General features: G+C 38.8%; 1 protein-coding gene across 4 annotated transcripts in view; it reads left to right on the top strand.

Annotated features, from left to right (window-relative positions):
• SMAP2 (small ArfGAP2) overlaps window positions 1-13,686 on the top strand; it is a 50,406-nt gene that overhangs the window by 23,363 nt on the left and 13,357 nt on the right. For 2 of the 4 annotated variants that reach the window (XM_068964244.1, XM_068964243.1), the window contains exons 2-4: window positions 9,174-9,307; window positions 10,506-10,591; window positions 11,585-11,663. In XM_068964244.1, coding sequence (XP_068820345.1) covers window positions 9,174-9,307; window positions 10,506-10,591; window positions 11,585-11,663 — 299 coding nt within the window. Of the gene's footprint in view, window positions 1-9,173; window positions 9,308-9,388; window positions 9,403-10,505; window positions 10,592-11,584; window positions 11,664-13,686 lie in introns of those variants that run through there. The other 2 variants (XM_068964245.1, XM_068964246.1) reach the window with 2 other exon arrangements.

Here is a 13,686-nt window from a genome sequence, read left to right as displayed (position 1 = left end):
TCCTCTTTCACTTTCATCAAGAGGCTCTTTAGTTCTTTACTTTCTGCCATAAGGGTGGTGTCATCTGCATATCTGAAGTTATTGATAATTCTCCTGGCAATCTTGATTACAGCTTGTGCTTCATCCAGCCCAGCGTTTCTTATGATGTACTCTGCATATAAGTTAAATAAGCAGGGTGACAATATACAGCCTTGACATACTCTTTTTCCTGTTTGGAACCAGTCTGTTGTTCCACGTCCAGTTCTAACTGTTGCTTCCTGACCTGCATACAGATTTCTCAAGAGGTAGGTCAGGTGGTCTGGTACTCCCATCTTTTATAGAATTTTCCACAGTTGATGGTGATCCACACAGTCAAAGGCTTTGGCATAGTCAATAAAGCAGAAATAGATGTTTTTCTGGAACTCTCTTGCTTTTTCGATGATCCAGTGGATGTTGGCAGTCTGATCTCTGGTTCCTCTGCCTTTTCTAAAACCAGCTTGAACATCAGGGAGTTCACGGTTCACGTATTGCTGAAGCCTGGCTTGGAGAATTTTGAGCATTACTTTACTAGCATGTGAGATGAGTGCAATTGTGCAGTAGTTTGAGCATTCTTTGGCATTGCCTTTCTTTGGGATTGGAATTGTTCTTAAGACAAATATGGCCTCTTCTTTGCTTTGACTCCAGTTTCATGTTGCAGTTAATGACAGGCCAAGTCCAAGAGAAATTGAGCTCTATTTTTCAGACCAGAACATGTTGATGGAGCTTCTTTCTTATGTGTCTATCACATTTCAATGTCAGTCATAGCTTTCATGAATTGAATTTGATCTCATATTTTTAGATTCATCAAGACATCTTTGAAAAAAAAAAAAAGACATCTTTGTATGTTAGCTCACATTACACTTTCAGAACCACTGAATTTCCAACAGGAAAGGATCAGCCAGTAGACCTGTAGTAGCTGGAGGACCTTTATAGTTCATGGTTTACCCTATGCACTACACAGGAGTCATTTCTCTGCCTCCCTGAGAGTTGATCATCCAGCCTCTTCTTGAACACTTAGTCTTATTGGTATCCCACTATTTCCGGATATGCTCCATTTGCTTTCACACAACCTTAATTATGCGTTAGGAAATTCTTCCCCAGAGTGTGCCAGAATCAACTTCTACTCATTGGTACTGGTGCTGCCTTTGGAGCCCCATCAAAGTAACCTAATCCCTTTCCTGTGTAATATCTTGGCCTTGCAGGTGTTTGAAAACTTCTCCCTTCATTTTGCAAAACAGGAAAAAAATGGTATGCTTTTTATCTTGCTAATTGGTGACTTCATTTACCAAAGGAAGTACATTTTGCATGTACTGCTTGCAAGCACTGTGCTAGATGTTTGGGATAAATAATGGTGAGATGAGGTCGTTGCCTTCCAGAGCTGATAGTCTATTTAGGGCAAGAGAGTCTTATAAGCAACTAACTGTAATAAGATATTCAGTTTGGGAAGAGCAAAGCAGGCAGCCATAACGAAGGTCAAGGTTTATTCCCTTGATGGCCTCGCAGAAAGAGGGGCCACTGGACTCGACTTTGGAGTTTGTCCGGCGGGGAATAAGGGAGACAGCCATTCCAGGCAGGAACTAGGTGTAGTCAGAGAGAGGCATGCGTGAGTCATGACATATTTCAGAATGATGACTTGCGCATCCTGCATGAAGCGCAGGCTCTGAAAGGGCTTTACTGTCATGCTAAGGTGTTTCAGCGTATCCTGCAGACACAAAGGAGTCATGCATGGCTGTGTTATTTTGCTTTTAAAATACCTCTGCTGTTTTTTCTCATTGCAAAAGTAATACAAGTTCCTTGCAAATAAGTCAGAGAATATATAAAAAAATAGGAAAACAAATATTTCACAACTCCTCTACCCAGAAATATTAAATAGCTTCTAGTATTTTACATATATTCTTGTAGAGATTTTCTTCTGTACATACATATACATTTATTCACATCCTTAAAAATGGTTTGATTTGTTCTGTGTGTACTGTTTAAAATCAGATTTTATCACTCCAGTGTTCTGTTCTTGCCTGGGAAATCGCATGGACAGAGTAGCCTGGCAGGCTATACTCCATGGCATCACAAAGAGTCAGACACAACTTAGCAGCTGAACAGCAACACACAATCAGGCAGACTGTGATTTGGGGAAATAGTTCTTAATGGAAATGTGGCATAAAATGGAAAGCGAAGTGACCTAGCAATATGGAATATAGAATTTGGTAAGAAATTACAATTTGTGTATAGAATAATAGCTGCAAATATTCAAACAATAAGGTCCATGGCTAAGGGAAAAAGAAAATCGAATTTTATATCATTAATATAACTTGTATATGTTTCTGTATTAAATAAAGAACTACAAATTTTGCCCCTAATTTTATAGTGATATCATAGTTCTTTTATGTAATCTGTTGATATTTTTTGTTAGAACACGAATATTTTGAAAACATTCTTAATGTATTTCTTTGTGTTTGACTTGTTGTTTCCCTGATGAATTCTTACAAGGGGGGAAAAGGAGGGAAGGAGGGTTCAAAGGATTTGCTTACTTCTGATTAATTTTTAAACAAATTTTGCCTCCCTGCTACGTGCTAGCAACTGTGCTATGTGTTGGCAATGTGGCAGTGAACGGCACAGATCTGTCTGCTTTTGTGGCGCTTATAATTCAGTGGAGAAGACATGTTTAGCAATCACACAGATAAATATGTGATAAAGTATGGTACAACTGAGAAAAAAACAAGGGGAAGTGAAAGTCTCTAACCTTTAAAAAGTCCTTATTTCTATAGATATATACCAAAGTATATATAGATATATATAGATGGTATGATATATCTATATATCATATCATATCTGTATATCATAGATGGTATGATATTTGGGGTTTGCTTCAAAATATTCCAGGGTTGGGACTGGAGTATGTGGAAGTATAGCTGAAATTAAATTGGCCAGGGGTTGATAATTGCTGAAGCTGCTGGTTATTTACACTCAGCTTGTTTGAAATTTTCCATAATGAAATGTAAAAGCCAGAAGAGAAGATGGAAATGAGAATATAATCTGGTTTAACTTGAGGGACTGAGGAAAAACTCTTTTGAGGAGGAAACTTTTCAGCTGAGACCTTAATGATATATGGGCGTTGACCAGGCTATGAGGAATGGATGGTGCTTTGGGAAAGAGCTTTTTAGGTAGTGGGAGTGACTTGCACAAAGGCCAAAAGCCCTAAGTAAGGAACATGTTGGTGTTTTGAGGAAATGAAAGAAGGCTGGTGTGACCGGAGCTGAAAAGCTGGGCCAGATCGTGGAAGTCCTTGGAGACATGTTACGGATTTTTTACTTTAATCCAAACACCCTAGAAAGCTTTTAAGCAACTGAGTAACAGGGTCATGTTTGCTTCTTTAAGAGCTCAATCTGACATATGGGAAAAGAATCTAAAAAATAGTAGGTATATGTATATATATATATATAGCAGATTCATTTTACTCTGTACCTGAACTGTGGTGTTGGAGAAGACTCTTGAGAGTCCCTTGAACTGCAAGGAGATCCAACCAGTCCATCCTCAAGGAGATCAGTCCTGGGTGTTCATTGGAAGGGCTGATGTTGAAGCTGAAACTCCAGTACTTTGGCCCCCTGATGTGAAGAGCTGACTCATTTGAAAAGACCCTGATGCTGGGAAAGATTGAGGGCAGGAGGAGAAGGGGACGACAGAGGATGAGATGGTTGGATGGCATCACCAACTTGATGGACATGGGTTTGGGTGGACTCCGGGAGTTGGTGATGGACAGGGAGGCCTGACGTGCTGCGGTTCATGAGGTTGCAAAGAGTCAGACATGACTGAGTGACTGAACTGAACTGAACTGAAACTAACACAACATTGTAAATAACCACATTAAAAATAAAAAGAGTTCAAGCTGGCTGTTTCACAGAGAATGGTTTTTGGTTTGGTTTGGAGGAGAGAGGAATATGAAAGTAGAGAGACATTCATTAGGAGGTTATTGCACTAGTCCAAGCGATCCGGTGGGTTTGAATTAGAGAAACAGTGTTGCACGTGGAGAGGAGACACGCTGATTTGAGAGAGGTTTGGTCTTGGTGATGCTGCAGAGATGGTGGTTGAAGGAGAGAGGTATAAATGAGGTATGAATTTTTGACTGCTGCATTTGATTGAATGGAGGTGAGATGGAGGTGAATGGATCAAGATGGAGAAGAATGGAGACAGAAGGTTTTGTGGCAAGAGATTGAGAGTTCAGTTTGGAATATACTGTTCAGAAAACTTGCACCAATTTACATTTTCACCTCTATGTTTACGACTACGTGAAAAGTTTATATTTGGGGCCTGATTTGTGTAGTTTTGTGTTTAGAGAGATTATTCTAGTGGGAGACTGGAGACCAATTGGTTGTTAGTCCATGAGCTCTTTGAATTAGGGAATCTCATCTTCACTGTCTCTGCCTTTGTATTCCTGGTACCTAGCAGGCAGAGTATTTGGCACATAAAAGGTACTCAGTGAAAAAGGAAAGTCACTTAGTCATGTCCAACTCTTTGCAACCCCATGGACTGTAGCCTGCCAGGCTCTTCTGCGCATGGAATTTTCCAGGTAAGAATACTGGAGTGAGTAGCAGTACCCTTCTCCAGGGGATCTGCTCAACCCAGGGATCAAAGCCAGATTTCCCACATTGCAGGTGGATTCTTTACCATCTATTCAATAAATAATATTAAAAGAATAAATGCTTAACACAACATTGTAAATCAATTATTTTTCAATAAAAACATTTTAAAAGCTCCAACAAGAAAAAAAAATCTTATGCCCATTAAAAAAGAGAGAATGAATGCTTATGGGTGAGATAGGAGAAGGTCTAGGTAGAAATGGATAGTTTCTGGGAAAGTTTCCAAGGTAGATTCAACAGGGCTTGAATGGAAGAGGGAAGAGTTTCTCTCCCTTCCTGGACGCTTCCTGTTGAAGAGCTATTCAACAGCCCCAAGGTGCTGGCACGTCTAATTATGGGTAACCATCGATTTCGCAATGTTGTTTTTTTTTTTTTCACCTCAACATTTATTGTTTGGGACTCTACAAGTTAGAGATTCATGAGCTATAATTATTATAATAGTGACTTCAAGCTATCTGTAAGTCTAGTTCTCTTCTCTCTGCTGATTTCTCAAGCCCAGACAGAGCACTTCTAGGCCCAGCAGCTCTTGTGATGAGGGAAATTTTAGCAGCAAGAAAAATTTGCAGCCAAGTATCAGTAGTTAACTCAGTTATGCAGAAGGCATCCAGTAGTTGAATGTAAATTGGATTTACTTATATGCTTTCCATTTTACAAATGGAGAAATAAACACTCGAGATACTTGTTAGAAGGTGTGAAAATAGTTAGGGTAAGCCCAGATTTCCCTGATACTGGGCTGGGACTTATTAAAGCCGATTTCTTGACAGATTAGCCAAATCCAAATACTTTCTTTATTTTTACTGATCTCTTATTGCAGAGTGATTATTTGTTAATTTTAATATTGCTTAATGCTTCCTGAGCCCACTCATAGGCCCCTGTTGAATATGTTCACTTAACCATGACTTTGTGCTAATCACTACCCAGTTTATGTCACTATCTATCCTCTTTGCTTTCAAAACAGTTCAGAATATTGCCTCTCAGAGTCTCTTTTCAACTTCAAAATGGCATCTTTTGTATATTTTCTCCTTGGTGGCCATGATCAGTGTGTATGGAACAACTGGATTATCTTTGCCTATAATGCCATGTTCCAGTAGGTTGGCCTTGTAGCAGCAATACAGGGTACTGTGTAATCCAGACACGTCAAATAGCTGTCAGCTTCTCGTCTTCCTTCGTGTGTGTAGTGGAGGCATGTGTGGACACAAAGGCAGAGTGGAAGTGTATAACAGAGAAGGGGAACAGGTGGGGGTTTAGGAAATACATTTCAAGGAATATTTGGGGGGAGACTTAGAAAACTGCCTAAAATTTCTTGTTTTCTAGAAGACTTTGAAATTGTATCGAGGGTAAATTTCTTCTTTCTGCTGTTCAGTCAATTGATTCTGGTTCTGACGTTTTAGGACTGGAACTCACATTCCTGTCTAACAGGAGCATTCTGTGGTCTTGCATAGTGTTGGCATAGACATATGAATGCGTTAACACGCTGTTATCAATGAAAGTAGATGAATGGGAAGTGGGTTCCAGAAATCTCACTCTATGCCATGTTCTTATATGTAGCTCTCTTTTGTTAGTATCCCTCCATAGTCTCAGCATGTAAGGTGAATATTACTGTACACATTTTGAAGATGAGGAAACTGAGTCCTAGGAGGTTTCAGTGTCTCTCTGAAGGTCGCGCAGCTAATTGTTATTGAAGCTGACCTTCAAACTTCAGTTTTTTCCTGGCTGCAAAGATTATACTTGCAATAACAACACCGTTTCCCCATATTTTCAGCCATATAAGTACTGTCTCTCCTGTCTTTTCCTTTTCTCTAATTTCGGAATCCTGTATGGAGGATAAAGTTACAGCTTAATAAATCCAGCACCATAAAACTAAAGGAAGCTGAGTGTCTGAGATGGAACAGCCCATATTTCACTGGGAAAAGGTCGTAGGAGGGATGTGGGAGTGGGGCAAAGGAGGCTTTCCTTTGACTTTTCGTGAAAATATTATTGCCTGTGTTTCTATATGGAGGCCTTGTTAGCAGCTTCAGAATATCAGGATTTAGTCCTGTATTCCTCAGAGACCTTATACTCTGGAATGGGATCTGGAGAAATTCCCCAGTTGTGACAGTGGCTTTGATGTTTGGGAATCACCTTCTCCAGACTTAGGGTCAGAAAGCAAATAGTATAACATTCCACAGCTAACTTTTAATTCGTGTTTTTGGCTTCTGATTTTGTTAGCAAACAGGTGCAATTTAACTATCTTATCATGAGTTCTAGAATCTAGAGCAGAGGGAAAATGGTAAAGAGACATGAACTATTGACTTTTGGTCCCACTTTTAATCATGTATAATTTCGATTTATCTTGAGTTCCTTATAAAAACTATAACCCAAAATAGACCCACAGCACCTTAAGGAATCTCATTTCCATCTATTTAGGTTTTCCAGTTTGTGTTTATGTAACTCACCACCATTGAAAGAAGTGTGTGGATCATTTATGTGCTTGTTAGTTACGTGGCAGATCTACTGTGCAAATCTGGGGATTTGAAGGGACTGAAGGCCTTTTTAGAAGATAAACCTGAGTGTATCAAGATTATTATAGCAGGAAGAGGGTATTGCAATAAAATTTCAGGCAGAGAACGCCACCTGGTGGTTATAAGGAGAACTTGAACCTTCTGTATTTTCAGTTTTTAACCGTAATATCTGATATCTTTATCTAGAAATTACCTTATTTATAATAGCTGCCGATTCAAATTTCTAAAAATAATTTTCTTCCATATAACTCTAGCATTCCTTCATTGAAACTTCTGTCAAGGAATCTAGAAAAATGGTACTGAATAATTTATTTACAGGGCAGCAGTGGAGAAACAAAATTAGAGAATAGACTTATGGACATAGGGAGAGGGGAGGAGAGGCTGAAATGTATGGAGAGAGTAACATGGAAACTTACATCACTATATGTGAAATAGATAGCCAACGAGAATTTGCTGTATGGCTCAGGAAACTCAAACAGGGGCTCTGTATCAACCTAGAGGGGTGGGATGGGGCAGGAGATTGTAGGGAGGTTCAAAAGGGAGGGTATATGTAGACCTATGGCTGATTCACGTTGAGGTTTGACAGAAAACAACAAAATTCTGTAAAGCAATTATCCTTCAGTAAAAAGATTAAAAAAAAAAAAAAAACTTCTGTCAAAACCTTTATTGTCTGTGTCCAGCAGAACCAAAACCTCGTGTCCTTTTTTGTTCCAAATGCGGGTCCTGTTTATCTCTGTAGAAACCCAGTTAGTGTCTTTTCCCTTCTTTTTCACAACCTCTAGCTCTTGACATCATGCTTCTTTTATGTGGTGAATTTCTGCCTACTGGAGTAGTGGCAAAAGAAATATTAGTGATTTTTCAGTAAATCTTTGGCAGATGTCATATAAAAGTAAGTTGCTTTTACCCTGTATAAAAATTATGAAGAGGAGTTTGAAATTTTTCCAGAGTGGTTATTAGGGTGAGCAAAGTTGGCAGGGGATGGGAGATTATGTAACATCTTATATTAAAATACATGTCTGAGATTTTTTTTTTTTGCTATAAGCATCCTTATTATATGGCAATTTTAAATCTAGATAATGCTGTAGGTGGGTAAAGTAGGTACATTAGCCCTAGGGGAAAGGATCCTATTAAGTGAATCTGGATGCATATTTTATAGTCCTGGTGGGGAGGGGAGGATAAACAGAGTTTTAAATTTCAGGCTTAGCTGCAAGCTGGCATGGTATGTCTGTATCTTTTTTCCTAGTAGGAAAACTGAATCCAGGTCTCACCACCCTTAAAAAGTTTCTTGAGAGAGGGCTGTTCATGAAATATATTAAATAGAATGTGACATGACCTGCCACTGTTCTCCTGGGATTTTTAAAAACATAAGTAACAATATTATAATATTTGCAGTTCAACCTTTATGAGACTCTGAAAAAGCTATTGTTCCATACATAGATGCCCACGTTATATGTTTCTATGAAATGTCCAGAATTGGCAAATCTATAGAAAGAAAATGTAGATTTGAGGTTGCCAGAGGCTGGGGTCAGGGGAATTTTAGAGGAAATGGGAAGTGCCTGCTACTAGGCTTGAGAATTCTTCTTGGGGAGGATGAAGACATTCTGGAATTAGATAGTGACGATGATACATAACTGTGTGAATATACTAAAGACCACCATATTGTACACTTAAGAACTTTAAACTTTTTTTTAAAAAAGCTCATTTTTGGAAAAATTAACAAAACAATGACCCAAAAAAGGTGATTATGGAATTCCCTGGCAGTCCAGTGGTTAGGACTCAGAGCTTTCCCTGCTAGGCCTGGGGTTCAGTCCCTGTTCAAGGAACTAAAATCCCGCAAGCCTCACAGCACAGCCAAAAAAATAAAAACAAAATTTTTAAAAATTTAAAAGGTGATCGTGGTAACAATTCTCTCACTGATGTTCTAGCTGAAATGTTATCTGATAACCTAAATAATTCTGGTTTGGGTTGTGAATGTTGTTTTAATTCTTACTTTATTGCCCCCTGATCCTGCCCTCCACAGGGCCACGATGGGCCTCCTGGAACATTGGTGTGTTCATCTGCATTCGATGTGCTGGAATCCACAGGAATCTCGGGGTGCACATATCCAGGGTAAAATCGGTTAACCTTGACCAGTGGACTCAAGAACAGATCCAGGTACTTGCACAACCCAGGAGTGAGTCAGCTGCTCCCATACTTCATGTGAAAGTAGTTCCAGATGAATTTCAGTCAAACTGGGCACAAAGGTGAAGGTAGAGGGAAGTTTAAGTATTCAACACTAACGCCGCAATAAAAAAATTTTATCTTTGTATTTAAGACACAAGTTATTCCACTTATATTTTACCTCCTTCAAAACACAAATACTCTATAGACTAGGACCCCATGGATCCATGAAGACATGAAGGAGGATCTTTGTATTATTTTCTAAGGCCCTTATCATTTTCAGATCTAATGTTTGTAATTTTAGATACTCACTTAAAAAAGTCCAACACGTATACTTTTAATGTTTTTTATTACAGAAATGCATATATGAATCCTGCTTGCTGTTAGGTTGGTGGGCTGAGTGTGAGACACTTAAGTTAGTGAGTCCAGCCTGGCTGGAGAGCTGCAGGTTGATGTGGCTTCCCTGTTTTCTGTTCTCTTCCTGCATTGAAACTTCTTAAAGTAATTTACAAATATATATATATATATAAAATATGTTTTCGGGAAATCTCCTGGCTCCAAAGAAAACAAGTTGCTAAAGTTGATATTGTAAGTAAGAGGTTATTCTTGACAGAAAATGGCTTTAGAAGTTACTTTAGGTTATCTTTATAGATTCACTGAAGGACTAAAAGATTAGTTATATTTTTCAGTTATATTTGAAGATGTTTAAAAATCTTGGAATTTATCTCTCACAAATGTTAAGGAGTCTTTCAAAAGCCTAATGAGAAACATATTTGTTGGTAATACAGTGGATAGGTTAATTGCTACTATAAACTCAGAATTGTAGTTGTTCGTAATTACTGCCTACCTGATTAGGCACTGATTATTGCCTGCCAAGTAGACGTTTGGATTGGCAGCTCTATGTCTTGGACTTTCAAATGGGATCTTAAATTACTATTGAATCAAATATATCTTGTTAGACAAATCTTTCAATAAAAGGAGACAGAGTGGCAGGAAAGACAGCTGTGGAAGGAAATGGTTGGGAGCAGAGCCGAGAGAATCATGGATTATAAATCAGAATATGCAGGTTTAAATCTCGGTTCTACCACTCCCTAGGTTGGCTTTTCAATTGTAAAATGATGCAGTTGGATAAGAAGTTTTTCAGTTCTTTCCTAATGTGGCATTCCTTGTTTCCACATCTTTTTGATTGCAGTGCATGCAAGAGATGGGGAATGGAAAGGCAAACCGACTTTATGAAGCCTACCTGCCTGAGACCTTTCGGCGACCTCAAATAGACCAGTATCTTTTTTGGAGCAACTTCAAAGGCTGAATGGTTTTATTGGTGGTGGTGGTGTTGGTAGTGTCTTGGGAGAGTTACAGAAGACTCAGGACCCATGATCTGACTGGGCCATCTTTATATGTGGATGAGTTGAAGTCTGTCTGGCTTTTCCTCTCTCCTGCAACCAAGACATATAGAAAGCCCACGTATACTCTCTAATGTCAGAATGGTGGTGTCACACAGGGGCGACTCATCCAGAAATTAAGACTGCTGTGGTTCACTGTGAATTCTTCCATAGAGTGACATCTCCAATAGTCTTTGAATCTCTGAAACTATTGTTTGATAAAAAGAATAGTTTATTGTGCTATGTTGATTCAGCAAAACTGCCACTGATTTTTAATGCCTTTTTATGCCCTACCTGAAAGAATTAACTTGTTGACCAGTTAATCCACAATTTTCTTCCCCCAGCCCCTCGAATGGAGATGGCACTCAGCTCATAAAACCAAACTCCCTGAAGGCAGTGCTTCTCAAAACATGGCTTGTAGACCATCTTGTTAGAGTTTGATTTTGGTGGGTACAAGGAGAACCTACTAAATGTAGATTTGGAGCCCTGCAGAGGACCCCAGATCAGAATCTGGCAGTGGGGCATGGGAGTCCCGTATATTTTTTTTAAGGGGCACTCAGATGTCTGTTTCAGTCCTGTTGACTTAAGGACTTTAAAGTAGATAACTGACTGCTTTACCTGTATTCTATCAGTAGAACAGCCACAGGCTCCACTGCTGTCAAAATGAAGAGTGACCCCATTTCTGCTGTAGGAAATGGTGATTCCCTGCAGTAGCCACAAAGGAGGCATTTTAAGGTTTGGGTTAGGGATAGGCCAGAAGAGACAGGAGCCACGTGGGGAAACCAGGCAGAGGAAGAGGGGGAACAATGCTCACGGGATACAAATGGACCTTTTATGGTCATTCTGTGAGAAAGACTTGCTTGCTTTATCCTTAATAAGCTTCTTGCAGTGCGGTCGAGGGATTTATTCGAGATAAATATGAGAAGAAGAAATACATGGACCGAAGTCTGGACATCAACGCCTTTAGGGTTAGTTGTAAATCTTTAAAGTTTTGTTCATAATAAACAATTTGCTTATTAATCAGGCCTGGGGAGAATCTGAAGAACAGCTACCAAAATACTCTAAGAACATAAAAACAAAAAAAGTAGAATAAAGCAAGCTATTGAATCAAGACCCTGAGATATCATGGAGCAAACTTTTGCCTCAGGGATGGACCAACCATCAGTTAATTCTTTACCATGATCTGAATTTAGATGTCAGTGATTCCCATTTCCAAACTATTTCTTTATATGGATATGTTGGGCATACTAGATCAAATAGAATAGTGTGTGTGTGCATACATACGTGTGTGTGCATTTTTTTTTCTGTAAATGAAGTCACCAAAATTGATGTAATTATATCAGCAGAGTTTCCTTAAATTTGACCAGCATATATTTCCATTGTGTCAGTTGACTGACTGCCAATGGAACACTTGTTCTTGAGAGGAGTTTTAGGAGACTCCCAGTTGCCAAATACACTTTGCATCCTAGGCATGTGGTTAGAATCTGAAATACAGTGTATAAGAGGAAATACAACATGGTTTCTGGAAGAAGGAAATATGCCTAATGACAGCTAGAGGGGAACCTATAAATATGACTAACTTAAACCTTCAAAAAGCCTTTGACAAGACTAATAAATTTGCTTTGAAATAATCGACTGTTTCTCTAGCTAAGGAAGTATGGAGAATATGGGATTCTCCAGTTCTAGCAAAAGACCTATCTACCTAGCATCTGTCCTCTCTCTGTTTATTTTGATGGAAGATGTGCTAGCCAGTGAGATCATTACATTTACACAGGGCTCTAAGCCCTTCCAGATAAAGTCAAACTAATTGGAATTAGCTTGAGACCGATCTTTTGATCTTGTATGAAAAGGGGCACTAACTGGTCGTTGATTTCAACGTGGGCAAGTAAGTGCAGGGTAATACATGTAGTTAGGTAACGATAATTCCTTCTCAGCTTTGTATGAAGGACTCTTACGTCACAGTCATCCAGAAAAGGGATGTGTCGTAACTCTTCCAAGAAAGACTTAACCCAGCGTACATTTATGGCTTGGATGGCATCATCTAGAAGAGTTTGAAACCAAAAGAAACAGACCTTTCCTTTCCTTTGTAGAAAACTGTAGTCTGTCTGCTTAGCTCTGTTCATTGTACAAGAACATATGAAATCAGATGAGGTCAAACAAAAGGTATCTGAGGTAATTCAGAAGGTAGGAGAAGAGGAAAGAGGTGCTGTATGGAAATAGATGGTATTCATTCATAATTATGTTTCTGCTGTACCATACCCATGAAAGCAGCCTGTTTTACTCACTAAATGTTTTCAGTTAGAAAGGAAATGTTTCCTGTGTGCCAAAGAGCTATTTCAAAACCTTTTATTTGATGTATTTAGACTTTTAAAAAATATCTTTGTGAAGATTTATATGCCAAGAATTAATATTTGCTGAGTGAAGGCATTTAATATCAAGTCTAAAAGAAACTGGCTTTGTTGAAGAGTATTCTTCTTAAATAGACAGATAAGATGTTTTTAATTTCGAGAAATAAAGTGTTCTGTATTAAAGTATTACACTATGTATGCAGCAAGCATCGCTGGGTGTGTTCTTCGTGATTATGATATCACTTTACAGATAATATGGAAGTTAAACTGGAAAATCCATGCCTACTCTTTCTTCATAATGACTGTCACCCGTGTGTTTCCCCCATTCTTCCCTGGGTAGTTACTTTTTGAAGGCGTAATTGTGCCACGTTTGGATAGAATGTCCCCTGCTTTCCTTTAACTCAGCACATCGTGCTTTTATCTGTCACCTGTTTACTTGTTACTTTTCACAACTTGTAATCATTGCCTCTTGTTCAGCGAGCAGCTAGATCACAGTTTGTTTCACTCTTCCCCTCTGTGGCATAAAGGTTACGTTTCTCACATTACTCTGGAATGAACTTCCTGGCATATGTCACTTTCTCCATGCTTTGGATTATTTTTCTTAGGGTATATTACAAGATACAATGTTCTCTTGGTCAAAGGG

The sequence above is a fragment of the Capricornis sumatraensis genome, chromosome 2 (assembly GCF_032405125.1).
Source record: "Capricornis sumatraensis isolate serow.1 chromosome 2, serow.2, whole genome shotgun sequence".
Lineage (NCBI taxonomy): Eukaryota > Metazoa > Chordata > Mammalia > Artiodactyla > Bovidae > Capricornis > Capricornis sumatraensis.
The sequence above is the reverse complement of the archived record's forward strand: the minus strand, read 5'-3'. Positions and strand labels throughout refer to the sequence as shown.